At 46.6% G+C, this 21,302-nt stretch overlaps 2 protein-coding genes and 1 long non-coding RNA gene across 3 annotated transcripts; 1 reads left to right on the forward strand and 2 right to left on the reverse strand.

Moving 5' to 3' along the window:
* Positions 1–730: 730 nt before the first annotated feature.
* Positions 731–2,459, reverse strand: msc (musculin (activated B-cell factor-1)). Its single transcript, XM_076050361.1, has 2 exons — positions 1,861–2,459; positions 731–1,683 (listed from the first exon to the last, which is right to left on the reverse strand). The coding sequence occupies exons 1-2, from the start codon at positions 2,281–2,283 to the stop codon at positions 1,600–1,602; spliced, it is 507 nt and encodes a 168-aa protein (XP_075906476.1). The 5' UTR covers positions 2,284–2,459; the 3' UTR covers positions 731–1,599.
* Positions 2,460–4,224: 1,765 nt separating this feature from the next.
* On the reverse strand, positions 4,225–20,891 carry trpa1b (transient receptor potential cation channel, subfamily A, member 1b). Its single transcript, XM_076050465.1, has 28 exons — positions 20,839–20,891; positions 17,609–17,729; positions 17,239–17,401; positions 16,864–17,039; positions 15,019–15,126; positions 14,784–14,892; positions 13,931–14,076; positions 13,287–13,423; positions 12,229–12,277; positions 11,669–11,768; positions 11,481–11,581; positions 11,056–11,231; positions 9,481–9,645; positions 8,942–9,056; positions 8,651–8,817; positions 7,923–8,013; positions 7,772–7,831; positions 7,585–7,674; positions 7,340–7,410; positions 7,049–7,202; positions 6,833–6,922; positions 6,520–6,689; positions 6,277–6,406; positions 5,788–5,970; positions 5,611–5,679; positions 5,312–5,413; positions 5,083–5,201; positions 4,225–4,874 (listed from the first exon to the last, which is right to left on the reverse strand). Exons 2-28 carry the CDS (start codon positions 17,702–17,704, stop codon positions 4,661–4,663), a joined length of 3,351 nt encoding a protein of 1,116 aa, XP_075906580.1. The 5' UTR covers positions 17,705–17,729; positions 20,839–20,891; the 3' UTR covers positions 4,225–4,660.
* Positions 16,288–19,860, forward strand: LOC142904389 (uncharacterized). The gene is made up of 3 exons (XR_012929389.1): positions 16,288–16,340; positions 16,873–17,107; positions 19,811–19,860. It is a non-coding gene; the product is annotated as an uncharacterized LOC142904389 (long non-coding RNA).
* Positions 20,892–21,302: the final 411 nt, after the last annotated feature.

The following is a 21,302-nucleotide window of genomic DNA, read 5'->3' on the forward strand; positions in this document are numbered from 1 at the left end:
TAGCCGTCCAACGTCCTGCAGCAGTGGCTGGCCTCTCCCAGGAGAACTGCTCAGAGTTCTGGGAAACTCACCAAACACGCCAACAGCTGCAGCTCCACATGAACCTGATGAAAACTGGTCCTCTCTCCTCCTCCTCCTCCTCCTCTTCCTCCTCCTCATCCTCCACCTCCCTTTGTTGACGCCTTTATCTCAGGCACTGTCCCACCAGACTTGCAGGTCCCTAGATCTCCGCCCTGTCCGTACTGAATGCAAGGGGTAGATTAAAAAGATCATGTCATGTGCTCTCTCTCCCTCTCTCTCATCCTTACAGTGAGCAGATGCTGATAAGCATCAGTGCAATTGTTGCACCTTTGACCGAGTGTTTTTTCCTCCTTTTTCCAAACTTTTTGAATGTTTTGTTTGAGTTTCTCTTGAATTGTTTTGACTGAAATGTGAACATGACATAAGCCCTGGAAGATAATCTTCTGACCGCTGGGGATATGCATTCTCGGAGGGGTGAGGTTATATTTACTTGTAAGTCATAAAATTAAAACAGGTGCAATTTTGATCAATCATTTGTGTATAGTTGGTATTCGTTACTAGTATTCCAGTAATGAATGCCATTACATTTCGTGCGATGCAACAGATTAATCTTTTTTTTAGATTATAATGCAAAATTAAATACAGGGAGACACGGTAATTGGTATTTTCAAAAGAATATTTATTATGACTGTAAAAATATACATTTTAGAAAGGCACCACAAACACAATAAATACAGAAATTGACATTCTTTTAAAAATCCAGTCTTTAGATCTTGAGGTTTAACTGAACAGACATTTGGGGGAATTGGTTGATTTTAGGAAATGCAATGACAGATAAAAAAGTATTTACAGTAACATTTAATAAGCTTTATTCACGGCAGTAGTTGGGCTCAAACAGGTGTTCCAACCATAACGTGGGATTGCTTTGCCACACTAAGTGGAACTTAACCCTTCACGAATGTTGCTAAATCTGCAGGTGCAGGTGGCAGTTGTGAAACCTAACCATTACTTGGGAAACGAATCACACGTAGACAACCTTACACACAGTGAAAACATGCCAAAACATGACCACAAACATATGCACGTGGAAATATCACAAATAATGACGTTAGAAAAAATAGATATCTTTATTGTCATGCTCTAAAAAACAAAAACAAAAAAAAACACCTGTGTGTGACTTTTAAAGGACCAGTGTGTAAAATTTGGCATTTTTTTATGCCTCACTTTGATCTCATAACCTTTATTATAGCTGTGGGGTCAAATCATAAAACTCCAAGCAGATTGTAGCACACGTGACCGCCTCCTCCAAGTAGGCCTTGATGTCATCAGAAATGCTTGTTTTTCTTTATTGAAAAACAAGAATTTCAATTCAAATTGTTATTTATTCAGCTAAAAAAAACAAAAAAAAACATACTCATGCACCTGTTGCTTTTCAAATGTCAAACACTGGGCCTTTCCAGTGGAGGACAAGTTCAGATCCAAGTGACCACAACCCTCACCATGCAGAGTTTGGTAGGGGTGGAGTAGGGCGCAGTAGATTTAGATTGTCTCCCATCCAATGTTCTTTCTGTTGGGGCTCTATGCCGTCGCTCCACAGAGTCTTACAGAGGACGGAACATCTTGGCCGCCCTCTGGTCGTCCTGTCATCATGAAGGGCCAGGTCTGGCAAGATAGATAGATAGATAGATAGATAGATAGATAGATAGATAGATAGATAGATAGATAGATAAGGGGCCACAAGAAGTAAACACAATATTATTGGTCTAATAATAATATTGAATGTTTTCATTGCCATCAATCATCATCGTCATCATCAAATAAATGTCATCATCTGCATACCAGATTGATCGGGTGGGCGTAGCGGCTCTCCAGGCGGTCTTCCTGCAGGAGCTGCCTGAGGTGGGAGATGTAGCTGGAGGCGAGTCGCAGCGTGTCCAGCTTGGACAGCTTGGTGTCGGCCGGCACCCAGGGCAGGCTGGTCTTCAGCCTGGAGAAGGCTTTGCTCAGCACCCGCATGCGCGCCCTCTCCCTGGCGTTGGCCGCGTTCCTCTGCGGCTGGCGCCCGTCCTTGCGCTGCGCCCTGGACGCTCTGCGCTCCGGCTTGGTCCTCCCATCCGCGCCGACGTCCACAGCGAACTCGTCGTCCGAGCCGGGGTCGTAGTGGGCGGTTTTACGCGCCTGCGTCCTGCCCAGCGGCGCGGCCGCTCCTGCGTGGCACGCCTCGTAGTCCTCAGCGTCACTCGCGGCAGAGCCGGTGGACATGGCTGCCCGCTCCACCTGTGGCTCCTCCAGGGGACACTTCACAAACTGCCAACACCAAAGTTCAGCTTCAGCCAGATTTTTGTTTTCCTTAAAAGCACTCCTTTGATCACCCTAAGTCGCACTCTGCACTTGCCGTAGCTGCCAATGCAACAGTGCCTTCTCGTCTCGGAGGTCACGTCTTGAAAAGTGCATCTCCCCCACTTTAAAAACATGCCCCTCTTGCTCAGCTTCCGCTCTCATTTAAGTGTCCAGGACTTGGCATCTGTGCAAGGTTTTTTTTTTCTCTTCTTCTTCTCTTCCTTGGACATTTCTCCACCCCCTTTCTCTCCAAAGCACCATGACCTCAGTAGGACCACAACTCCTTGCACGTGCATTTGGACCCAGATTTGCACATCTGCACTTGATAATTACAATAATCCCATGCCGACACCCCCACTCTGTTACCACCTAAATTGGTGGGAAGTTCATGAAAATGGTAAGACTAATTATTAATGATCATTATTTTTTACTAACGAAATCTTTGCATGTGCTGATGGACGACACACTTGGTTACGACACGCATACTATTGGCTCTCGCAAAGTAAACACTTTTGAAGATCGGCAGACCCCGCAGATGTGTTTTTTGGGGGGTAATAGAAATGTCTTGAGGACCTTATCAAAAGTGCATAATCCTTTGCCGGGTTTCACAGAGGGATTGGGTTTCCGCAGATGGCGGGAGCCTTTCACACGCAGCCTACGTACAGCTGTTACCGGTTCCCATGACATCTGGAGCGTTGGCATGACAAGGGTGTGGCAGATTCCCATGTAGCGTCGCGACACGGTTCTCCCAGTGCATCCACACCCGTCTCACCCCCAAATCATTATTTATTATGAAGGTTGGAGTGATAAGGATGGGGCAGAGATCTATAGCAGAGCTCTGTCTGGCAGAGACAGTGTATATAAAAAGATTATTTGGTGAATTTCACACGATACGGGACCCTGAAAGGAAGCTTTTTTTTTTCTTTTCTTCTGTGACTGCTGAAAATCGTTTTATTATCTCGAGATATTCCAGGAAACCCCCCGCACGCCATGACTCCGTATAACGTGTGGAATTTGGATTTTTATGACAGGCACAAGAATAATCATACTGCCATGCCAGGTTCACAAAAGGAGCTCCATTGTGCTCTGTGCCACTGTCAATGCTCAACTGTGGAGCAGAGGCTCCATCAATGGCACTGCAATCATTCTGACATGCTGCAATGATCGTCTAATCCGCGTTTGAAGACACAAATTTGGTCGGTTTGTCATTTTTTGAGTGACAGCGCAGACAGCGAGCTTCTCATCAGCACATCAGTGTCTCCAAGGCTGGACGCTGATTGGTCATTCAGTGGAAGTAGCTCCTCAGAAGGAGAAGGAGGTCATTGTGCAAACCCCACGCACATAGTCGTCCTCTTTGCCCCGGGAATAATCAAATTTGGGACACATGGTAATAAATATCATTCGGAACCTGACTTGAAGGGATAGTTTAGCTTTTGTCTATCAGCAAAGACTTTCAGGGGTCCTGACCTCCGTCGGGGCCCTGCGCTGGAGAAACAGAGGGACAGGTGCAAGCGCATGATGTCAGCTGCCTTCTCTCCTCTCCCGAAGACTCCTTTGATTTCCCCGAATCGCCACTGAAGCAGCCCAAGGGCACAAATCAGAGGCATAGATCCGTCACTGTACCACTGCTACATTTCTTTTAAAGCTTCATTGTTTATCTCTCCGTGAGATCCCTGACGTTGACACGCACCACACGCCTGTGCAGAACTTTATTGAGAAGAAACAGGTGAAGGCGCTTGCCGCACAACTTTCACCAGAAACATTCCTTTAGGTTATTTTGTTGAGCAACTGAAAAATCTGTGACTATTCGTTGTCACGGGTGCTGAGGTTGTTGTTGCTGAAGTTTAAATAAGAAGACACATGTTATTATTATGCTTTCCTACAGGACGAGAGTTTATTCAACGCAGCCCCAGTGGCTTTCCGCGCGTCTCGGTTGGCAAATTGATCGAAACAAGCATTTTAGCAGAACCTCCAGATAATCAGCTCGATCTTTTGAGGTGAAAGGGTTTATTAATGAATCATACTCGCCGCAGTGAATGTTCACAAAGAGCCACGTAACAGAAGCGGCCGGTGCGACGGACATCAATGTGCAATGACGCCACAAAAGAAGTCATAGTTATTATCGGCTATACCTGAAAGCTAAGAGTGAAAAGGCAATATTAACGAAACAACACTATTACCAGATGTGTTGAGCCAACAATAGGTGCTGCAAGTAACCTTCAGTAGGAGTAACTATGACAGTATCTGCTTACACATTTCGATACAGAATGTGGACTATAAATATATATATATGATGAGGTCAGTTCTTCTTGTACTGGATGGCCTTCACAAGCGGGAGCCAGCGGGACACGCGGACCGAGCCGGCTTTGGTGCTCTGCGGGGTGGGCCACATGCGGCCCCGGATGTTGATGGGACCGTCGTACTCGTCGGCCTCCGAGGAGATCTCCATCTTCTGCATGATGAGCTTCAGGAGGTTGTGCTGCTTCTCCAGCAGGCAGGACATCTCCTTCATCCTTCAGAAGGGGGTTGGGTGGGAGGAGGAAAGGGCACACTTTCAGTTTTTTTTTTCTCCCCCCCCCCCTTGCATTCGTAATGGCAAAACTGCCGCCACTAGGAGCTGCTCACGCATCAGAGACCACAGCACCATGCAGGCTGAGACATAACGGTGCACTCTGTTACGGGCCTAGAACGTGAGTCCGGCATGCACCATCGGCTCCTCACCTGTACTTCTGCTTCTTGAACTCCGTCTCCATCAGCGTGCACCTCTGTGACTTGGCCTGCACGCGACTCCACACTTCGTCCCGCTCGTCTAAACCGAACACCATTTGTCTGAGAAAGCTCTGCAAGTGTAGGGGAGAGCGAACACGTAAAACACGTGTTACAAGGTGAGAAGCGGGTCGAAGGCCAGCACGAGGTTCTTCTTGCGATGTTCTGCCAGGATTGGACTAACTTTGGAGCACTTGCGGTTGGGATGGATGATGATCGAGCGCTTGTCCACTCGCTTCACGAACCAGTAAGGCAGCTTCTCTTCCAAAGCAGTGTGAAGTTCAATCTAAGGTCAGCAGGTCACATTTTCAGTCAATAAGGTCAATAATTTGACTTCTCATATAAAAACACCGGCATTCATCATCATTTATTTATAATTTAGAGTTGCCAGATAGTAAAACATGTCTTCCTATCTATTTCTGTGTATTTTACGTGTGGCTTTTACTAAACTAAAAAATTACTTGAAATGCAATCTGGTCCTACCTGCATGGCTAGTCTTTTTAGAGAAGCATTTCTCTGGATCTCTGCAATGTCTCCAACAGCCAAACCAATCTATAGATCCGCCAGAACAAGACCAAGAGTCACATCATCATATAATTAGTGACACAATTAAAAAATATATACATAGCCTTATTATGTGGTGGAAAAAGTGGGACTCACCATCAGGTTCACCAGAAGGATGGGCATTAGCAGCACAAATTGCACCAAAATAAAATAAGTCAGGAAGCTAAAAGGCAGCTCATGCTTCAAAAAGGCATCCAGGAAGTTATTCTGGTAGTTCAGCTCACCGACCATCATCACAAATGTTTGCATCACAGACAGCGGCAAACTTCCAAACTCTCGCTGAAGGAGAAAGAAAAGCAGTCGCTGTTAAAAACCTGATGCCAATAATGATAAAATAACTTCCGAGAGAAAAGCTCTAAGTTGGTGACCTTTAATTTGTTTCCACAATTGATTTGATTTATCTGTCTAGTCCTGACTAAAAAAGATAGATGAATGTACTGTTCTCTTTCTATTATAAATGTTGCTGTATAATTAAGTGTGCCGTGACATTCTTAGATAATGCCCTGTGCTAACTTACAACCTTTAGTTTGAGAGCGTACAATGGTACTCCAACACCAATAATAAGCGCCACCCCTCCCTACCTACCTGGTTCAGCATCAGAGCGTAGAAAGCCAGACTGAACGCAAACATCAAGTAGAAGAAGAGCAACACGACCCGGAACAGCGTCTTCAAGATCTCAATAAACATCACAACATAGATGCCGATACCCTCAAATCTGCAAAACACACACACACACACACAGGCATAGGAATACTAGGTCAGTCAACATCCCACCAGCGCGGCGTAAATTTTTCACAAACGCAGCGGTTCAGTCGCGGTGGAGAGCACCTTTGTAGATAGAGAAGAAATCCCATCCAGCAATGCAGGCCTGCCAACGCTCCCGCCTGCCAGTGCAAGGTACTTTCCACATTGAGCATGAGGGGAATGACGAACAGGAGGGAGAGGATAGCCGCCGCCCAGTCAGAGCAGTTGGAGTAGTCCTTGAAGTAACTGGAGCGCTTCAAGTGCAAGAGGGGAAGGAGCAAAGAATCACAAAATGTCATTGAGTGTGAAAGAGGATATGATTGGTTTAGCTTTTGTCTCATTTCAACTATTTGTGATTTGACTTTGGCTGTGAGTTCAGGAAAAGGACGAATGTTACCTGTTGCGATATCTGCACTATTTCCTTGATGATGGCGTAGATGTTCATGAGAAATACCAACGCCATGCAGAGGCTCACATTGAAAGTTTGCTACAAAACGAAAAGAGATACGAAGGCTTTAGTCTTCCTCCAACCACACCTGGACCTTCTACGTGTCTCAAACTGGTCTCAGTGTAAAGCAGCCCAAGCAAGAAGAGGCAAAAAACATGCCAGTACCTCAGTGAAACACGTGTTCATCATGGTGACATTGTGGTCGGTGCCATTGTTTTGCATGGTGGGTCTGAGCATCACGATGAGGTGAGTCAGCGGCAGGAGGCCCAACATGTACATGACAATGTTCAGCAAGTGAGCCTTGCTCCCGTAAGCCGCCCTGCCAATTGAAACCGAGGGGGAAACAGAATCAGTCCGATCAGTGGGTCAGTGACGCGCGTGGGCTGAGAAACTGGACTCTATCCGGGATGCAGTTTGGAAAAAACAAAGTAAAAAATACAGAATAAAAGCCTGCACCACTTCATCGCCAGGTACTTCTTGCACACGGGGTGGTTCAGCAGGTCGATGCGGTTGTAGTGGACCATCGCCTGCACACAGAGCAGAGGAGTATCAGCCGGAGAGACTGGATCCACTTTCAAATTGTCGTGCTACGACGCATTACCGCTGTACGTGCGCGACTGTATCGCTGCGGCGCATCCCTCATATTTGCATTGCGCCGGGCTGAAGCGATGCACAGCGGTGATAAACAAACAGGGGCTTACGTTGAGTGCAGCCAGAGGCCGAGCCCTCACGCTCTTGTCAAGTAGCCTAGTTTTGAGGGGAGCTTGGAGCCACATGAAGCTGTATTCAATCTACACAACACACACACACACACACAAAAAAAAGTACAAAAACCTGTGAGAAGACTGCTGCAGTGTTGTGTGACTATGCTGCGTCAGAGGGACTTACGTGGTACTCAGGACAGTTGTGATCGTTGTCCGATTCCCTCACGCAGTTGTCCAGAAGGTGCTGTTGAGGGAAGACGGAAATCCCATTTAAAAGGTTGCAAGGGGTGCAAGCAAACTTCAGCAGAAGGCCCTTCGTATAAGATGATTTCAACCTTGTAGGTCTCGGGAAGAAACTCTATCATGTCGACGATGGGACTTCGCTGGCTTGAGCCGGGTTTGAAAAGTTTCAGAGCTTCGCTGCATCTGAAGGGAGACGGAGAGGGATGGATCACAAAGGTGCCACGACGGGTGTGGAATTTAAACGCAGCGCCGCAGCGGCACTCTGCAGCAGAGCGATGCTGCGTGTTTAAGAGACGGCGGCTCTGGGGGGGAAAAGGCAGAATCAAACGCTAAGAAACGGAGAAACAGAGTTCATAATGGGGACAGTCAGAGAATATTCGATGATGTTCCTTGTTGTGGAGATAAAAGCCAGAGAGGTCACATGTCCAGAGGAGAGACTGTTAATATATCAGCAGAGGGATACTGGGATTGGACCCGGCAGGAGGAAGACCAGAGAGGAGATTTATGGTGGTGAAAGAAGATGTGGAATTAGTGACACAGGAGGCAGTTGATTGGCTCTGTGGCGACCCCTAGGGGGAATATTTACACAGCTGGGAGAGTTAAGTGGGATCAAACATTGCACCAGGAGACAAATTTATGGCATTGCTCATTTGATAGCTAAAAATAGTCCTGACATCAGGGTCATGGGGCATCACGCCCTTACACACAAAGGCTAGCAATATGCTTTCTCACCACTAGGTGCTACTAAATATCCCACTCGGAATGGGCCAACTGTCCAATGACGTTCTTCGCAAAAACAAAAAAACAAAAAAAACCTCACTTTTCGTTGTCGATCACAGCGTTGACCACGTCTTTGCGTCCGCTCTGCACCGCCTCGTGCAGGAAGGACGTGTCGCTCTTGTTGAGCACCAGCTCGGCCCCGCGGTTCAGCAGCAGCTTCACGGCGGCCATGTGTCCCTCCCTGGCGGCGATGTGCAGCGCGGTGTTCTGGTGTACGTAGAGCACACAAGACAGTCCAGGGTTGACTTCTTGTTTAACTCGGCAAGGTAACAAAGACTTTGGTGCAAGCTGCTTCGAGCCAGCGAGCGGATGAAAAATATTTCCACGGTACCCCGTCCTCGTCTGTTTTATCCAGCAGCTTGGGGTTGGTGGATAGGAGGATCTCCATGGTTTGCGTGTATCCCGAATACGCGGCATGGTGCAAGCAAGTCCAGTTTCGGTAATCGCTGCCAGAAACACATTTTTTTTTATATTTGAGTTTTATTCATTCAGACAAACAATAAGTGACGCATTTCATCGTAAAAGAAAAGGTGTATGAACAGGCACAGGCAGAAGCTTGTTTTAAGCCTGCCAGATGACAGATCAAGCTACCATTCAGCATTTTTATAAATACAAGTGGAAAACGAAGACAAAATTACATCAGACCTAACTGCTTTACAGATCATCTGCTTGAAAGCTAGAAATGTTTTACAATTTTTTAAACTCAATATTGGCATAATTCCATCGTGAAACACCAACCACAGATAAACATTATTTTCATTTCTTTTTTGGCGTTTGGAGACTTCAATACACAGGCATCTCTTCAATGACACTGCGTTCCTTGAGAACAGAAGAATCTCTGCAAACTGACTGGGAGTAAATTCGATTTACCAGTGGAAGAGCGCCCCCTTGCGAAGCAGCAGCTCCACCACCTTGGTGTGGCCCTCCCTGGAGGCCAGGTGGAGCGGCGTCAGGCCCTGCTCGTCGCCCTCGTTCAGCAGGCGGGAGTCGGTGATGCTCTCCAGCAGCCGGTGGCACGTGTTGACGCGGCCGTACCTTTAAAAAAACAAAAAAACAATGAAAGCACAAAGTAGAAGCGTGAAGCTGTGGAGGAAGAAGGCAGAGGGGTCTTTCGAGGCTTGTGGGCAGTCAGGGCGCATTCCATCATTTTGCTCAAAGGCAATTGGGATTCCTGCTGCAGGGCTTCAACCCGTGATATATTAGATTTTTTTTCATTTTGTCTAAAAAAAGGTGATGACTAATGGTTTGGAGAACTGCAAGAATACGAGCGCTTGGCAGTGGCAGCGGCTGCAGCCCCTCGGCACAGTGGGACCGCTTGGGAAAGAGACCATTACGGTGTGTCTGCAGCAGTTAAGGTATGATATCATATTGTGGCCTTCAACTGTCCTTTAAGCCCGATTAAATACAGGGTACATGACGGGAAAATCAATGGCGGGATTGTTGAGCGTCGGCCGGAGCTATTAGTGGCGTTCCTCTCCCGCCGTCCCCCGCTAATTGAGTTCTATTCTCGTAGTGTTTCCGTTGGGTCGCCGTTTAATAGGTGTGTCACGGCGATAAATCATCGGGGTTGCAGAGGACCGGCCGGCTGGATTCAAAGTGGTGCAGGCGAGGTGACGGTTTTAAATGCGCTTTTTTTTAAGAGCTAGTCACCGCACGGCTTGTGTAAGCACAGAGAAAAGGGTCTTGGAGGAAGAAGAGAAGATTCATATGATACCAATTTATTTATTATTTATATTATTTATATATATATATTATTTATTTTTAGCCCTCTGTTTGCAGCCTTCTGCAAATAGCTTACAGGTGGAAGAATCTTCGACTTAATGTGAAGGACACATAAAGAAATCTCAGGACACCACAGCTTCACTGGGTACTGGGTTTAGGTGTCAGTGAGTTTGTGACATCACAAGGGGCTGATTTTCAGACCTGTGTGTTGGATCAAAAGAAAGATCCATGTGTCTGCTTCCTGGAGAGTGCAGAGGGATCAAAGAAATATTATTATACTGAAATGTTTTCTAGAATGACTTCCATCAAAGGCCTAAAAATTCCTGCAAAGTCGGACAGTGACATTTTTCTCTGTTACTTCCTGTTTTTATTTTTATTTTTTGCCAGCTTTCTCTTTGCTGCCTTCCTGTTTCCTGCCTCCTGTGCACCACCTGGGTTTCATTATCTCCTCCTCCTGTCAGCTGTGGAAGCACCTGCCTTCCCTTCCCTCAGTGCCAGATCATCTTGTGTCTTGTAAAACATGTCTCAATAACCGGAGCATTGGAGAAGTCGACACGGAGTGTGTCGACTTCTGCTCAGGGTTCTTTTTTCAGTGCTTTTGACAAAAGGAACAATACAGTCGAGGCCGCCTCCTGTGGCTCCTTTGTTGAACCAAAAATCAGAGCAGCTCCCGACAAAGACCCTCCTAGCAATTTTGGGGGGGAGGACACCTGTTGGACTCACTGGGCAGCAAAGTGCAGCGCCGACTTCTTGTCCTTGGACTTGCACGCCAGGCTGTCCTTCCCAGAGAGACCCAGCATGTTCTTCACCGAGTCGTGGATGCCCAGTCGGCAGGCGTAGTGGAGCGGGGTGCAGCCCTCGCTGTCCTCACAGGTCAGCAGGACCTTAACGCTGTCGTGCTAAAAGGTTGGACGCACCAAGGACACACACAAACAACGCAAAAGGTCGCATGAGGTCGCATGAAGCCCACACGGTATAGGTGACAATGTCGCATGATTACGTTTGAGATGCTGCTAAGCAGGTGGAGGCCAACTTTGCCTATTTGGAAAGTTGTCATTTAGCAAAATCTATGCAATGCTTAAAGGGCCATTTAAGTATGTAATAAAGTTCACAGGCTGTGGTCTCAGGGAGTGTCGATTGGCAGCTACCTGCAGGACTTCCTCCGAGAGGTTTTTCAGACCCTTGGGCTGCAGGATGGCCAGGTGAAGGAAGTTGCAGCCGCATCGGTCTTTCTCGCTCACGTTTGCCCCTGGATGACAGAAACACGGCTGCGAGCGTGAGTGCACCTGCGGCGTTTACTTTGCCGTCCTGCGAGATCACGTGGAAAAACGGTCACCTTTGGAGAGCAGCAGAGTCACGGTCCGCCACGCGCTGCAGCTGGTGGCCAGCAGCAGAGGAGAGTTTCCCTTGCAGTCGATGCAATTAAGGTCTGCGCCCTGATGAGATAATGATGTTAATATAAAGACGTATTTGCCTTTTGCAAACAAACAGGGTCACGTGGGGGGAAATTAAGGCCATTGATATCAATTTTGCCTGTTTGTTCAACGCTATTGTCACGCGGACTGATTGAACCAGCCGACAATTACATGAGATTAGCATTGTTCATGCCTGGCGTTGTGTGATTAAATGAGTCCTCAGGAGTGCATCTTTAAAGGAAAATGAAAAGGCGTATGACAGACGCTGATTGTCCTCACGTGTAGCGTGTGCTCATATCAGGCTCTGCTTTGTGAATTAGCCCACGTCAGTGTGAGGCCAGTGCAGAAAAGACAAAGGAATAATTAACCACGCACACGCTGCTTTTAAGGGCGCAATTGTTGCCTGCAGTGTGTGTGTGTGTGTGTGTGTGTGTGTGTGTGTGTGTGTGTGCGTGCGTGCGCAAGCTTGTGTCTTATTTACCATTGAAATGAGATACTCTGCCAGCTCCACATGGTCAAATATTGTAGACCTGGAAAAGCAAACACAATTGCTGTTAATCCGGCCGCTTTCAGTGTGGTCTCAGCGTGACGCGACGGATTTGACTCCCGTCTTGTTGAGCAAAAAGTCAACAAGATGTACGATTTCATGGGGGAGAAATGCTGTTGGTTGCATCAAAGCGGTGAAAACAAAACCTGAGGACTTTTAAACGTTTTAAGTGATGAAAGGATTTGGACTTTGCGGTCTGGTCTCGCGGTCTTCCACCGAGGTCACCAGACGTTGCATTTCTGTAAAAATGGAGGAAGGAAGCTGCGTATCTTTATGGCGGTGGCCTAATTAGATCGGCTTGCGCTGTCATTATTTTATTATTGACCCTAATTAAGAGTTAATTGTTCTGCCGATTTTTATGTCTCTGTTCATTTGCTCCGCTGTTTACAATACGAGGCGGGATTTGCTTTCAAGCTGAACAAGACTGGGTTACGGCGGTCGCTCCAAAGTGCAGCATCTGTGGGTTGTTTAACTTGGAACATGAAAAGCTGCTCTTGCAACTTTGACAGCGTTAGCTTGAGGGATGGAGCGCGCCCCGCCCTCTTTCGCCTCGCGAACCCAAAGCAAGGCAGGGCGGCTGAGGTCTCCACGTCAAAAGGAGAGTCTGCTGAGATAAATTGGACGGCGAGATACGACTAATAAGAAGTCTTTATCCACCGGGGGACTCCGGCGATCTCCTCGTTCCTCCAAAGGTCAGCGCCGCTGAAATGGCGAGCGATACATCAATCGGGAGATTTTAAAGAAACTCGGAAGATAAAAGGGAGCCACGGCAGGGGAAAGTGCTCGTTTGGCTGCGTGGTTTCAAACTTGATAAATGCAGCCGAGGTGATTCGTAATGGGAAGGTTGCGATTCAGTGAAGCGCTAAGAATTACTGACGATTCTCAGGGAAGCGGCAGAAGCGGCGTTCCAATCACACCCCATCGTCATATTTTTCTGAAACCCCAAAAAGTCAGAGCAAGGGGACGTCCCAATGCTGCCGCTGATTGACCACCTGTGCAGAGGAGTCTGACACGCTCCGTCGGTCACGTTGATGATGTCCTCCACGTGATCAAAGGAGCACAGCATCATCTTGACCACCTCCAGGGCGCCCTGGGTGCAGGCCAAATGCAGCGGGGTGGACTTGTCGTTCTGCCATAAAAAATGAGGACAAAAAAATCATCATATATGTAATAGTCACTTTGCAAGCGTGATTACTGTCTCCCTCAACAAATTCTATACATACACTACCAGTCAAAAGTTTGGACACGCCTTCTCATACATTTTTTTTTTTTGACAGGTAGTATATATGGATGGATGGATAGATAGATACATAGATAGATAGATAGATAGATAGAAATTGGCCATTTGCTCACTTGACATGTGTAGACATACTGTTCACTTCCCCCTGGGCAACTTTAGCTACAAGCCTATAATGAGATAAACAGGGCCCGGCTGGCAGGAGGCGCTGGTGCAAGTGGATGTAATTATCATGTATGCATGTAAATCAGCATAGAAAACTGTAGCTGGCCGTGGAGACGCAGATCCATCACAGCAGAACCGACTCATTAAGGCTGGCACGCTCTAACAAAGGAACGCACAAGGAGCCTCCCGCTGCTGCGAACAAATGAATTGAGGTTTGGTTGGACATTGGGGGACCTGCTGCTGGTCGACTTTGCCGCCGCTCGCGATGCAGTAACGGATGGCCTCCACGTTGCCGCCGCGCACGGCCAGGTGCAGCGGGCTGCTCTTGGACTTGTCCAGGTAGTTGATGTGTCTTTCCTTCGGGTGTCCCAGCTCCTCCCCTGTAGCAGTGAGACAGTTTGGGTCGAAAAAGTTTGAAAAAGGTGGATTGCTTCACCTCTTTACTTGTTTCACTTGAAGTTTGAGGTTGTCGTTGACAAGAAAACAGCAGTTCCGAGCGTGCAATCGCGCAGAAATGCAGCCGTGCTTGCACAGCTGCACCTACAGCTTCTTGCGTTTGTGTAAAATCTGTGCTTTCTCATTGCCATTCTTGGTGACTAGATCCCTGTTAGCTTTTGTATTTGGCCCGTCTTTGAAGACAGATTTTCTTTTTCCAAAAAAGCTTTTACGTGCCTATTTGTTCATCAATTTATAGGGTTGTTCTGAAATTTCCAGGAAAGTCTCACCCGTCAGACATGTTTTAGTGAATGAGTCATCACATACATTCAAGCCGGGGCTGTCTGCGGCAAAACCCAAACAGCACGAGGACTCGCATATCCCCTTAAATCCCTTGCATGCAATCGCAGTTTTCTTTTTTCCCCTAAATAGTCTGCGCTCCGACTAAACCCACCGACAACGGCGCACGCTTCACCAAACAGACCTCCCACAGTGGATAAACACACTGTCAGCCTGTGGCATCTGGCCTGAGTACAAGCTTGCACGTTGCTTTTTTTCCCTGTGACGTGAGTCTGAATTATTCACTCACTCTGCTGCCGTTCTCTGGTTTGATTCAGCGAAAAGGAAAAAGAAAGAGAGGTTCTCGCCGTACCGCTGGTCAGGATCACCTCCAGCGCTTTCCGGGCACCTGCAAAGGCTGCGGCGTGGATGGGGTAGTGGCCCAGCCTGTTCTGTATGCAGAGCTTGGCGCCTTGCTTCAGCTTTGGTAAAGGAAGAAAAAAAAGGGGAGGTAGATGAAGAGGGAAGACAAACTGAGAACATTCTTTCTCTGCTGCAGCTGAATTCGCCATTAGCCGGGGCTGAACGTCGCGGCTGGACAGACGCACCAGCATTCTGAGGGCGGTGCAGTTGTTAATGGAGCAGGCCAGCATCATGGGGGTATTTCCCAGGTCTCCCTGCAGGTTGCCCTTGGTGGTACCGTGGGCGAGCAGCATCTGCGGGGGGAGAGGTGGGATATAAAGAAACATTGAACAGGACAATACTGCGCTCCTGTCATCTCCTCCAGCCTTGGTGTTGCTGCTGTGTGTCGGCCGAAAAAGCTACCGGATGATTTTAAAATCAGGTCAGCAAGAGTCGTGTACCGGTTTAATGTTTGTTTCTATTTAATTTCACCAAAATTGTAAAAAAAAAAATATAATAATAATAATATAATAATATATTTATAATATATTTATAATAATAAATATATATATATATATTTTTAATGCAGTCACTGTTCAGACACCTCATCTGCCTGTCTTTTTTTTCTTTTCTTCTTTTTTTTTTCAGTTCAGTGTGCGTGTGTGTGTGTGTGTGTGTGTGTGTGTGTGTGTGTGTGTGTGTGTGTGTATATGTGTTGAGGGGGAGGGGCTGACTTGATTGCCACACGTGCGTGTTCCGGTCAGAACTGAGTGAACGTGTCTGCCGGTAAGATGTGAGAAAGTTTCGCTCGTGTTAAAAGTTGGCAGAATGCCCACAAACGAGGTTATTGCTTAACGGGACCAACACTGTTTGTGTTGGGATGTTGCTGGAAGTGTTCTCCATGTTTTAATTCCACCGTGAGTTCCAAATGAGACTCGTAGGCGATCTTCGCAGGAATCGCTAATTAGCGTTAGCTTGCGCTAACATATCATATCATAACATATCAGCCCTGAGCAGACTCGTGCTCTGAGCTCTGTTTGACGTATTTTTTTTATTTATTTATTCCTCAATAGGAGTGTCGACAGCCTGCTCCAGTCCACACCACTTGAAGCTGCTGCTATATTTTTTGTTCACGACAGGTATGAAGATGAGTAATGGTGTATGTGTTATGCTCACAGTTTAATATGTGGGGTTATAGTTTCCATGTGGAACAGTTAAATGAGGGTACATTTATTTTATATATTTTGATATATTTTTGAAGTGGTGTTTTTGTTTATATTATTCTCTTATTGCTTTTAAATACTATTTTAATTTGAGTAACGGGGAGAACTACTTCTCCTTCACACACCACTTGAAGTTGCTGCCTTTTTTTTCTTCTTCTGTTCACGACAGTAAAAAGAAAAAATGATGGAGTCCTCAGCCAGAGTTCCTGATTTATTTCCGCACAACACAACGCAGAGACCTACAGGGAGGGAATCTGCACGGGTTACAGTCGCATCAGTTTTGGAGTTGCTGTTTTAAATTTCAGGTGGGTTCCAAGTAAGTTCATGATAACATTTTAGACTAAGTTGGCAAAAATGGAAAGGGTGACTTCGCCTTGAAAGGCATCTTTACAGCTGTTGAGAAAACACTGTATACTAATTATGTTCCTTATCGGAGCCTTTTTATTCATGCCTCTGTTTATCATCCTTAATATAGTGCCTAAATGCAATTATAATTTCCTTCCCTCCTGCGTGACCTCGCGGCATCATCGTTTATGACCGTGCCCGCAGATAAAAGTGCCGTAAACTCACTCTCATTTGAAAGATAAAAAAAACGCCCCCCGTGCCACTCGCCGGCGCAAAGAAAATGTCGCTGGCGACTCCCACGTTTGCTCATTTTGCTCACGGACCTCCTTTACACTCCTCAAGATATTAAACGGCAGGTTCGTTTAAGCGCCTCAATAAATCAGGTGCCTCGGTAATGAACTTGTCATTGACGGGCGGCGGAGGAGGCAGGAGGGCAGGAAAAAAAAACAAACCAAAAAAAACGACGCGCCAATGCCTCCTCACCTCCACCAGGTGGTTGTGCTCCAGGCTGACGGCCAGGTGCAGCGGGGACATGAGGGCGTTGTTGAGGACGTTGGGGTCGGCCCCCAGGTCCAGGAGGCTCCTGCAGCTCTCCGCACTGTTCTTCTCCACCGCCCAGTGCAGGGGCACGTTCCCCTGCTCGTCGCAGCTGTTCAACACTGGCCAAAAAAAAAAGGGGGTTAAATCCACACCGGATCAGCTGATAGACATTCCTGAAGTCAGCAAAGTAAGTTCCGTGCAGCTGCACCCCCGCAGTGTGTGTGAATGTGTGTGTAAACCACAGGGGTTGTGTCTTTTTGCTTTGCGCAAGTCTCGCAAACGGCCACATTTATGATGGATGTTGTGGGCCGCGCCTACCCTCCGGGTCCCCGACAGCCGTGATGAATTGGATGAGGGTGGTGTAGCCCCCCGCGGCGGCGTGATGGAGCGGACTGGCTCCGTTTTCATCTTTCTCGCTCAGGACCTCTGGGCACCTCTTGGCCAGGTTCTCCAGGAGGACCAGGTCGCCCCTCTCGGCCAGCTGGACCAAGCAAAGAGACACACGGGGTGGTGTTACACAACACTGGGGCTGTTGTGACATGAAATAAGAGATTTATTGCTTTCAAGAGGGGATGTTGGACAATTAGAAAGTTATTTTTTTCCAATGAAAATGTCTTGATTCAGCACAACTTCCTTTAAAGTTGCACAGCTTGGGGATTAATGATGCATCTTTAAAAAAAAGCCTCACCTCGAAGACGTTCTTGGACGCCATCGCCGGCTCCTCATCCTCGATAACGTACGTGTAACAGCTGGTCTGCCGGGCCACCTCTCTGCCGAAGTTCATCACTCAGACCGACACTGGACATAAACTGTGGGATGGACATAAGCAAGGCATAAAGACACAAGGCACGTATGGGCCACAGATGGTGGCTGCTACGCCGGTTTAGTTGTGTTTAAAAGGCCAAACGTGCCTCCAGTGCACTCTTACGTAATGAGTGGCCTTGTTAGATTCAGTTTTTTAATTGGAAGCCCTGCATGGCACGCAAGCCTTTTCCGCTCGCGGGCTCTCATACAGTATCTTGCGAGCACGCGACCGGCTTATCCGCGTCCGAAGCAAGTAAAACAGAGAAGAAATCCACCATCGCTCCTGATCGAAGAAAAGAGGCCTTGGGGCGGGGGGGAGTGTTGTGGCTGAGAGTGCAGATAGCGCCTCAAGCCAGCAGGCTCCCCTCGCCACGGGGGACAATGTGGGTAAAGATGACTTTGCCTTTTTTTTCTTTTGTTTCTTTTTTTTTTTTTTTTTCACCCCGAGGGGCGTTCAGAAGTGCAGAGCGTCTTCGAGGTTAAAGCCCCATCTGATGGAGAGAGTAATTATCCTCTCCGCAGCCGGGGGGCAGCCTGCTTAAGCCGGGTCCCAGAGGCAACCCAGAGAAGAAATGTTTTTGGCTGAGGTTGTTCGGCCCAGTCCCATTACCTCCGGCTGCCCATTGGTGCTTTAAAAAACAAAAACAAAACAGAAGTGGGATGCCCCTTCTAGAGCAAGGTATGTCAGATGGAATCCAAGGTGGATTTCACATAAAACGAGGTGATGCCTTGCACAGCAGAATAACACTCCCATCAATTAGCTGAGCTGAGCTGAGCTCAGTCTATGAACCTGTCTAGGTTTTACTATAATGCCTTGGTTTACCAGTATTGACAAAGACTATTTGTCACTCTGCCGAGACAATACTATCCGGCCGTGTAACTGCATTCTGCTATGGCTCCAACGGGCGCACAACACAATATTTTACTGGAATGCATAATTGTAATCATGGTCGGACTGAAACACCCGACTCTGTGTTTGCACAGTCGGTAACTTTGCTCCCTGTTTACCCCGCTGTAGCTCGCTGTTGAACTCGAGTTTGAACAACGCCGAAGCTCACTTATCAAACGCAGAATAAAAACTATTATTCACCACATCCCTGTGGGTTCTTCTAGGGTTCTGACTGAGTGAGATTGAAAGACACGATTTAAATGTCTGCTACAGTGGCCTCCTTTACATTAAATCTCAGAGTTTTTAAAAGATATTTTCTGATCTTTACTCCCGCTATCCTGGACTCCAGTGGGGCAGCCGATTCATCCAAAACCCATCTCCGGAAAACTGCTGGGACTGGCATCATGACCCCTTGTGACATCACAAAGGGCCCAGCAGGTTCAGGTTGTTGATGTCTTCTTCTTCTTCTTCTTCTTCTTCTTAACACTGGCTGACTGGCTGTGTTTAGCCGGTGAGGATGTGAGTTATGTTGTGTGGTCTAATGGCTGCAATCATTATGCGTGATGGAGGCTCCGACTCGTGACACCCCACCCCCCCATGAGTGACTGCCTCCAGATACGAGATCGATAATTACCTCTAACCTATTTAAACTCTGCTCACCATGGTGATCAATTTAATTCACTGCTCCCACCGGCTCTCTGATTAGCGATGGATTTTTCTCAATTGGTAAGCGCAGGCAAAGAATCATAAAGTTAATGGGAGCCTCTCCATCGAACATACGGTCGCCTCCTCAGATACGCTGGATGGATGGCTTTTTTTTTTTCTCTCTCTCTCTCTCGCAACACTGCCATTTTTCCCGAGGGACACGTGTGATGGGATGAAATTGGATGATTGCTGGCTTTTTTTAGTGCCACTGCAGAAAATGTTTCCATTATGATGCATCAATATTTCAGTGCCGCCCACATGGTCAAGCTCACACTTGATGGTCTTGGATTCACGTGTCAAGTTAATGTGGTCGCTTTACTTTGGCTGCGGTTTCAGATGAAAAAAAACAACAGATAATGGAGCCGTCTCGTTGTCGTCTTAATCGGCAGACTTGATAATGACCCGTTCTCGTTTCATTTCCGAGCACCAGCGGGGAATAATTATCAGCCGGCGTTATTTTGTAATTGAGCCTGTTTCTTCTTGCATTTGCAGGAATCGAGTGTCCAGGAAGTGTGCTAATGGACACTGACAAAGACGTTTTCCCTGCCAACAGCCGGCAGACAGGTTGCAAATACAGAACCGTTCAAGCGCGACATCCTCACCAGGTCGATGTTGTCTGAGGACGCTCGCAACCACAGAGTGCTGCACGTGTAACGATCGTTTACTGAATTTAGTTTATAGTGAAGAACACTAACAAATAAATTAACATAAATGCAGAGTTCGTCAAAAATGCATTTTGAAAATTGCTGCGAAAAAAAAATTGTGCAACCAAAAAAAGCACTTCTTCCAAACAAAGTAGGTAACGCTTATTATAAGTTTTATTAATTACATTAAAGTTTAGTTTAGTGTAGTTGTTTTGCTTGCTTTACAAGTTGTTGTTTTTTGTACCAAAAATAGAGAAAAATACAAGTTTGGAAAGTTTGAAAAGTTTGGTGCACCTCACCAGACAAAAGACAAAACTACCAATGATAAATCTGATCAGGACAAAATAACTCTTTAGGTTAATGTGTCTCAGCAACAGAAACATTTGGAACATTTGGTATAAACATATAAAGCAGCAGTGAAACTCTACAGGTTGGACATTATTTTTTGTGTTGTTATCATTTTGTACACGTTTAGTTTAGATTGTACAGAACTGGTCAGGGTTTAAAAGGTAAAAATATGTGATTTATTATTCATTATTTCAAAGTTGTAATTAAAGAATTTTATTTTTGGTTTTAATTTATTTGATTTTATTAGATCTGTTATTAGATTTGGACCATGCAAATCTTTACACAACGACTTCAAGCACTAAAAGAACCAAACTAGATAAGTTTGTTCACAGCTGCGGCAAACACTTGTTGAATGCGAAAGCCAGCTAAAAGACAACTTCTCACTCAAAACACATTTCCATTAATTCCGAGCGATTAAATTATGCAGCATAACAAACTGAAATAAAGTTAGGTTTTTACCAAAGTATTAAAGAAATGGACATTAAGAGGGTTCCACAGCACGAGAAGTATCAGCCCTGATGTACTCACTGTGTGTGTGTGGTGTTGGTTTCCAGCTGAGCGGACGCAGATGCTCTCCTCGCTGCTGCACGGGGCTTTTAAATAGTGGGGGAGGAGGGGGGGGAGCTATTAGCAGGCAAGACTCTGCCCTTGGTGACCAAATAACTCTCGTGGTGTTTTCACAAGGAAGGAGGCAGAGCCCTGTGGCGCGCTGTAATGTGACACTAAATTTGGCTGAAAGTAATGCATTAGGCTGCAAACATGATACCAAACCTCCCCTCGCTAGCGCGCTTCTGGCAAAATAAATGGATGCGCGGGATTGGATTAAGCAGCGAGATCAGTCAAAAAGTTCAATTTTTAATCCTGCCACCGCCGACCTCTGAGAAGTTTTTATTATTGTAGCACTTTTCGTGCCAATTAGAGGCAAAACGCGAAAAAAAAAAAACACACTGCGCCGCACTCAGGCTAAAATCGGCTTTTGCAACCAAGTCACG

This window comes from Nelusetta ayraudi, unplaced genomic scaffold, assembly GCF_046127955.1.
Source record: "Nelusetta ayraudi isolate G7.1 ecotype Tasmania unplaced genomic scaffold, CSIRO-AGI_Nayr_v1 ptg000127l, whole genome shotgun sequence".
NCBI classification, from domain to species: Eukaryota; Metazoa; Chordata; class Actinopteri; order Tetraodontiformes; family Monacanthidae; genus Nelusetta; species Nelusetta ayraudi.